At 53.8% G+C, this 7,967-nt stretch overlaps 1 protein-coding gene across 3 annotated transcripts in view; it reads left to right on the plus strand.

Annotated features, from left to right (window-relative positions):
- Positions 1-5,310, plus strand: part of KIRREL3 (kirre like nephrin family adhesion molecule 3) — a gene marked incomplete at both ends in the record, with an annotated part of 550,267 nt that extends 544,957 nt beyond the window's left edge. For all 3 annotated transcript variants that reach the window (XM_079708871.1, XM_079708873.1, XM_079708872.1), the window contains 3 exons: positions 477-586; positions 4,324-4,410; positions 4,867-5,310. In XM_079708871.1, the coding sequence (XP_079564997.1) occupies positions 477-586; positions 4,324-4,410; positions 4,867-5,310 (641 nt within the window). The remainder of the gene's footprint in view (positions 1-476; positions 587-4,323; positions 4,411-4,866) is intronic.
- Between the last annotated feature and the right edge of the window lie 2,657 nt (positions 5,311-7,967).

Below are 7,967 nucleotides of genomic sequence, written 5' to 3' on the forward strand. Positions count from 1 at the left end.
TCTTCCGCTAGAAGCCGTAAGTTCTCCATTACGGAAGCTGGACCACTAGTGCAGGGACGTTTCTGCTTTGGGTGGGAGGTTGACCATGGGATCTCAAGGTCCTTTCTAACAGATGTGTGATTCTCTGAACAGAGAGATCAGAGCCTGATAGAGTAGGTCAGGGAAGACTTCTAGAAGGAGGTGAGAATTTAGTAGGATGACCAGGTGGCCGAATGGTTGGGGATGACCACCCATGCCACGGGAGCGGCAGGCAAAGGCTGAGGGTGGTGCAACCAGGAGCCAGCAGAGAAAGTACTCTGAGGTCCCAACAGCCCATGGCACGTCCAGACAGGTTCTATTACCAGGTGGGCCCTGAAACTGCTGAGTTCAGGGGCTGGAGGGTAAACTGGAGGGGAGGGGAGAGCTTGACATCTCAGGCCCTAACACCTGAGATGACAACTGATTCTGTCGTCTACACTTTCCTATTTTATGTCCAGATCTCAAAGGTGTCGTGTCAGCCAAGAATGACATCCGGGTGGAGATTGTCCACAAGGAACCTGCCTCTGGCCGGGAGGCTGAGGAACACCCCACCATCAAGCAGCTGATGGTGAGAATGTCATCTTACCCCCGCCCCACCCCGACCTCTGTGCCCTGAAGCTCCCAGAACCAGAGGCTTCCTGATGCTCTAGATGCTCCTGAGAAGCAAAGCATCAGCCAAGGTGTGCTTCTCCCCCCGTAACAGGCCAGGTACCTATAGGCAGACCTAGGAGACATTGTGGGTTGGGTTCCAGATCACAATGAAGCTAGTCACATGGAACTTTTGGTTTCCCAGTACATGCAGAAGTTATGTTTATACTATATACTGTAGTCTATTAAGTGTGCAATAGCATTATGTCTTTAAAAAGGTACATATCTTAATTAAAAAATACGTTATTGCTAAAAAATGGTAACCATCATCTGAGTCTTCAGTGAATAGTAACATCAAAGATCACTGATCACAGGGACTTCCCTGGCGGTCCAGTGGTTAAGACTCCGCGCTTCCACTGGGGGGGCATGTGGGGGCATGGGATCCCACATGCCGTGCGGCGTGGCCAAAAAGAAAAAAAAAAAGAGATCACTGATCACAGATCCCCGTAACAAAGATGATAATAATGACAAAGTCTTAAATTCTCGAGAATTACCAAAATGTGACACAGAGACACCAAGTGAGCAGCAGATGCTTTTGGAAAAATGGTGCCAAAAGACTTGCCCTCTGCAGGGTTGCCACAAGCCTTGGATTTATTTTAAAAAATGGAATATTTGTGAAGAGCAATAAAATGAAGTGTGCTCGTATTCTCAGCCAACAAAGATTTATTGTGTGTCTACTATATTGTGCTTGGGGTTGTCTGAGACTCAAAGGCATCTAAGATGCAGTCCCAGCTTTCAAGGGACCCATTGTCCAGTAGGGAGAGAAGATGTGCATAATGGCCATAAGATGTTGTGATGTAACATATAATCCTCCACACATAGATATTATCCACATTCAGTACGTGCCCTGCTTCCCCCATCTCCCCGGAAGTCTGCAACAAGCAGAGGTTCCTCTTTGGGAACTGGATCGCTTTAAACTCATAACTTCTCCAGCAACCCCAAGGCCACTTCTCCTCCTGAGCCCCATCGATGGACCGTCACCCATCCAACTGTCCAAACAAAATCCTGGAAAACTCTGCTAGAAAATTCTGGTGCCTACCGGGTCACGGTTATAATATGTTGGAGTAGCAGCAGCAAGCAGGTGGGTCAAGAGCATGGGCCTCTCTGTGCTTCAGTCTCCTCTCCTAGGAAATGGGATGAAGGTCATGGTACATGGGGTCGGGGTGAGGGCTCAGTGGATGAAACCCTGAAGAGGCTGGAGCCAGTGGAACACAGTGAGGGCTCGAGGAACGGTAGCTATTTGCTTGGCTGTGAAATCACCTGTTTCCTTATCTGTCTCCACTAGATGGTGAGCAACCTGCCTTACTCATCCCTGTGTCCCCAGAGCCTTCCATGGTCCCTGGCAGATGCTCACCAACGTTTAGTGAATTGAACTGACGTTTTCTCTGCTGCTCTTTTTCTATCCAGTTGATTTTCAGGTCCCGACAATTCCACTTCAGAATCTTTTCAGAGCTGTGCCCCTGCCTCTTCTCCACTGTAACTCCTCAGTGCAGGCCTCACTACGGCTCCCCTGGTCCATGCCACCATCCTCCCAAGTGGTCCCACATTCTAATCTTTCACCACTTTACTCTCCACCCTCCAGAGTCCCATAAAGGGTCCTTCTAAGATGCAAATCTGATCCTCTTACCGTCCTACTTAAAGACCCTCGGTGGCTCCAGATCTACTGGATAGTCCAGCACCAGGCGGGTCATCAAGACCCTTCAGCAGGAAGCGGCTTCTGGCCTGTCCAGCCCCATCTTCCTGCCAAATGCATCCAGCCCTCCAACACCCCAGAGAGCTTGCAGTTCCCAGCCCTTGAGTCTTTTATACCTCGGAGGCTTTGCACTGCTGTTCCCTCGGCCTGTTGATTTTGTCTGTTGAATTTCACATTCTCCTTTGAGAGTCAGCTCAAATGTCACCTCCTCCACAATTTTCCAGGCTTGCCCCACCGTGGCTGGCAGAGCTGTGCACTTCCTGGTGCTCTCCCCAGACACTTTGCATGTTCCTTTTTCACAGTGCATTTCTCTAATTACACGTCAGCCTCCCCAAGTATCCCAGCGTTCCTCAAAGGCAAAGGGACAAATGTCTACTTCGCCCAGACCTAACATAATGTCTGACACAGATGAACGGTCAGTCTTACAAGGGAGGGGACCACAGTCCAGACCTGGGCAGGAATGGACGTCTCTGTTGATGAGATTTATTGAGTCTAGTGTGGAAGTACCCACGCCTGTCCTTCATCCCCTGGGGACCTTGCATTCCCTCCCACTGGGATATTCTGACCGCCTCTGACTGTTTCTACACCATTCTCCAGTCCAGACCCTCATGGAAGAGGGGGGGTCACTCAGTCGTCAGTTAAGAGTGGGAGATAAGAAGAACCCGCTGAGGGCTCCCCTTGGGGAGACCTTCGTTCCGCCACTCCCTTCACCCCCGGCACCGATACAGCCCCAACACTGAGGAGAGGCGGGCTGAGAAGCTGAATCTGGTGGAAGAGAAGAACTCAATCCAGATAGAGCCACAGCAGTTACTGGAAAATGAAAAAAGCAGCATTAGTGGGGAAGTGACAGGATGGAAGCACGCTGGCTGATTCTGTGGGGCTCCAAAAAGAGATCAGGAAAGTGAGTCACAAGGGAGAAGACACATCCCAGTTCTGAGAGTGGGTGGGAACCTGGCCCAGATCATGTCATGTGCAGAAGGGATACACGGGAAGAACATTCTGTGTCACAGGACAAGAACCACTGTGGCTGTTCACATTCATGAATAACCCCACTGTGTGCCAAGTGTGCTTTACTTTTCACCTTAAGTCTAATTATTTTTTTAATTTCCAGTAATTTAGCGCCATGCCACTTCATTCATTCATCTGACATAAACATAACATTTGTGACAGTCCTACTGTATGGCAGGCACCACGCCGGGCACCGGCAAATCAAAGAATGAATAAAACACAATTAAATATGATTCCACTCCAAAAGGATTTTGGTCAATGACCAGAGTATGTAAGGCACTGTAGCAGGTGTGCTGGAGAACCAAAGAGAAACAGGGAGTGATCCTTGTCCCCAGGCTCTCTGGCCTCTGTTCAGGAAGATAACTTCAAATTATCTAAGTCCTTGCTGTGAATGGCAGGTGAGGCCCTAGTGGCCAGCACCTCAGAGGTAGTTATTCACTGATTCCTTCTCAAGGCCGTGCTGAGGAGCTGCGGGGCCCCGACCCCTGCCCAGAGGTTCTGCAGTTCTTTATCTACAGGCCCAGCTCCCAGATGAGCACAGCTGTTCTGTAATGTCTCCTGACCTCTGTTTGCCTGGCCCTGAGCACACTGCCTGGCCTGAAGTCAATAAACGCTCACTGAACTGAACCGAATCAAAGCGAGATCTCTGGAGGAGATTACCGTAGCCCGCGGGAAGGAAGACGGTGGGTCTTAGAGACCTGCCCTGCACCCACCCACCTCTCTGTCTCTGGCTCTCAGGAGGGGTGGGGCTAGGGGTCCAAGAACAACAGTGAGATCTGGAATCTCCTCCAGACTCTTGTCACCTGCCTCCAGGGGGCCAGGCAGTGAGAGGTGGGGGGGAGGGGAGGCACAGAGGGCAAGCATCTTTTGAGTGCATTTCTCCCGCTTTTCCTTGGGGGAAGTGGACGATTATTAGCCCACCTCCTACCCACTGAGCAGCGATTTCTGGGTTGTAGATGGACCGGGGTGAATTCCAGCAAGACTCAGTCCTGAAGCAGCTGGAGGTGCTCAAAGAAGAGGAGAAGGAGTTTCAGAACCTGAAGGTAAGAAGAGCCCCGGGTTACGACACGCCTGGCATCTGGTCTTCAGCTCTGATGACCCAGGCCCCAGATCCAGGGACAGTCCCCCACAAAGGCACCTGCTCTCTCGCCCCAGCACCAAGGAGGTGAGAGAGTTAAGGCTGAGCTCTCACAGTTCTCCCGTCCCACAGCCTCATCACCAATACCGTTTTGATAATGTTTCCAAGTTCCGGACTAAAACAAAAAACAATGAAAGCCTGGTTTTCACATGGCCTTGAGCTGCCCTGAAATAACAAAACGTACCGGTCAAGACCCCACTTGAACACCTGCCAGCATCCTGCCCAGGCTGGCCCTCCCGACCGCCACCCCCAACACCTCTCCCGCCGTCCCCTTCCTCCTGTCTGTCCCTGGCCCTCCCCGTGGACCGCGGGACTGGCTCCCGTCCGGTGCTGTGACGCCGCTCTCCCCCCGGCCCCCCAGGACCCCACCAATGGCTACTACAGCGTCAACACCTTCAAGGAGCACCACTCGACCCCCGCCATCTCTCTGTCCGGCTGCCAGCCGGACCTGCGCCCCGCGGGCAAGCAGCGGGTGCCCACGGGCATGTCCTTCACCAATATCTACAGCACGCTGAGCGGCCAGGGCCGCCTCTACGACTACGGGCAGAGGTTCGTGCTGGGCACGGGCAGCTCATCCATCGAGCTCTGTGAGCGGGAGTTCCAGCGGGGCTCGCTCAGCGACAGCAGCTCCTTCCTGGACACGCAGTGTGACAGCAGCGTCAGCAGCAGCGGCAAGCAGGACGGCTACGTGCAGTTCGATAAGGCGAGCAAGGCCTCGGCCTCCTCCTCCCACCACTCCCAGTCCTCTTCCCAGAACTCCGACCCCAGCCGGCCCCTGCAGCGGCGGATGCAGACTCACGTCTGAGGATCCTGGGCCGAGGGCGGGAGGGCCGGGGAGGGCGGGGGCTCGGCCTGGCTCTGCAGAGACTTTGCAGAGGACCCCGGAAGCAGCCACCTCCACCACCCTCCTGGCAGCCCCGATCAAGCACAAATGCGGGCCCGGCTGCAGGGCATCGGGGTGTGCTCCGTGCTGGCCGCCCCGGGCCCCCGGCCCTTTCCTGGCGGCCCCTCCTCTACAGGCTCCCCCCACAGGCTCCAGAGGCAGCTATAACTCTGCTTTCATCAAACTGCCGTCCACGCTCCGGGCTTCGGAGGAGCTCTGCCCCTTGCCGCCCGCCAGCCCTCCCCCCACTCCCACCGTGCCTGTGCTCCTGTACAGCCCCGGGGAGCAGGGCGTCAAGTGCTTGCCGGCACGGAGCTGCCCCAGAGACCCCAGCGCCCCCCTGCCACTCCTGGTCCAGACCCCAGAGGCTGAGAAGCCAGAACGGCCCTGTCTGCCACACTGGCCCGGCGCCCACCCCCCGTTTGTTCGGTGTTTTGTGTCCATACTCTTAGAGTTCTGTCCTTGGACTGGATGCCTCTCAACTCTGAGGTGGGACTGGCCCAATCAGAGACTGGTGTCTGGGAGGGAGGGGGAGGGAAGGAGGGGGGAACGTGGCACTCGGGGACCCCTCGCCAGGCTGTGCGACTCAGAGCCTCCCCACGCACCCCTGCTTCGTGTACTCCCCTCCTCCCCTCTGCACAGTCAGAGTCAATATAAGGAGTGTGAGCTTCTCTGGTCAGGGCTCTTTAAACAGCCATTGGAGAGACTGTGTCCCAGGATTTGTGGGGTTTGAGGGGACTAGGGGGCAGGCCTTTAAGGTGATGAGACTCACCTTCTCAGCTGAGCCTAGATTCACACAAGGAACCATGGTCCTGTCCTCAGTAAGGCTCCTGGGGCAAGAGAGAAAGCATATCTGCACCTCACTCCTGCCTGCCACCTGAGAATAAATGTTAGGGGTCATTCCTCCAACAGATGCGTTCTATTCTTTTGTTCCTGCAGAGTCACAGCGAGACCCCAAGGGCTCAGAGGATGCTTTGGGAACGCAGGGTTCCTTGCCCTGCCTTGATCTGGTTTTCCCAGACAGTGGAGAGCTCTGGTCGTGGTGACAATAGGACCTATGGGTAGACTCATCTCCTTGCAGATGTGCCCCGCCCAGAGGGCGCACGAAACCGGGCCTCACCAACCACCTGACTCATGCCAAATAGAGCTCAGGGGAAAAGGGGTCAGACTGCACATTGGAGGGGTCCTTCTAGGCCTTTCTCTCAGCAATATTCTGCAAGGGTGCCTCCCTCCGTTGGGGGTTCAGGGGAGGAGGCCCTCTTCAAAGAGTCTGTGCCACCAAGCAGCCCAACGCTCTGAGACTCACATGATGTTCTAAGAATGGCTTTGTTTGGGTGGAAAGCTTGACATGGTGATGGCAGACAGGCTGGGGTGGATAAACAGGGCCAAGTTAGGATGCTATCTCTGCAAGTAGGATTCAAATGGAACTCTGGAGAACCCACACTGTCCCAAAGGTTGGAGGTTCCTCCTCAGATTTAGACCCTTCTCCTCCAACCTTCCCCGGGAGTCCTTACCCACCATGGGAACCTTCATCACAAAAGCCTGTGCTTCTTTCCCCCACTGATGCCTTGGATGGCCCCAACCCACAGATGGTATACATAGCCTTCCTAGAGCCTCCACCCAGAGGATGTCTCTGCTTCCACCATTATTTCCTATTGCTTCAAAACCCTCCACCTCCTTAGATATCTTCCTTTGCAGCACCCAAGCCTGAGGTAGTAGAAACTGATGAGAAATGTAAGTGTACATCCCAGCCCCACATCCTGCTCCTGGTACCATTTCTGGCCCAGCACAGATGCCTGTGGGCTCCAGGTTAATCTTGACAAGTTCTCTTCCTTCCCATATATGTTTTGCCTTTGCCAGCAAGGAGTAAGGATCTAAGATCAGATGCAAAATGCCTTGGTGTGCTAGAATAAGGAAGAGGATGACCTAAGAGGGTGACCTAAGTGGATCCGTCCATTCATTTCTCCTAGCCTTTCCCACCTTGGAGGTGGGTGGGAAATCTCCCTCCTAAGCCTCACCACAGCCTACCTTGCCTCTTACCCCCTGCCCACATCCTCCCCCCCACACACACAGCACTTATAATAGGATGGAGGTACCCATTCTTTCTTGGAACCCAAGGTTATGGCACAGAATAACCTGGAGAACAGGGAAGAAATCTGATCTCCTGGAGAACAGAACCCTCTTCTCCCTTGGGAGCCTCAGACACTCCCAGGGTGGGAACGTGGATATCACAGAAGATGGGGCTGCACAGTCAAGACTCGGCTACACGGGGCCCACTCCCTGGGCTCTCTCCGAGGCACAAACACAGAAAAGAATTGCCGAAAGGGTAGGAGATCACAAGTAAGGCCCTGGTGAAAGAGATGAACACAGGCAGGGGAAATCAGTAGGCTCTGGTGGCCTCTGGACCGCTGAGGCACTGAGAAGGATGCTGGACTGAGCAGTGTGCATCCTTCAACCCCTCTGACTCCATTTACTTCTCAGGTAGGAGTGAGGCGACAAAAAAGCTGGTATAAGGAAGTGTTAAAAAAAAAAAATTAAGGCAGTGGGAAGCCCTGAATTTTCCTGTAGGTGATTTCAAA

The sequence above is a fragment of the Hyperoodon ampullatus genome (assembly GCF_949752795.1).
Source record: "Hyperoodon ampullatus genome assembly, chromosome: 7".
NCBI classification, from domain to species: Eukaryota; Metazoa; Chordata; class Mammalia; order Artiodactyla; family Ziphiidae; genus Hyperoodon; species Hyperoodon ampullatus.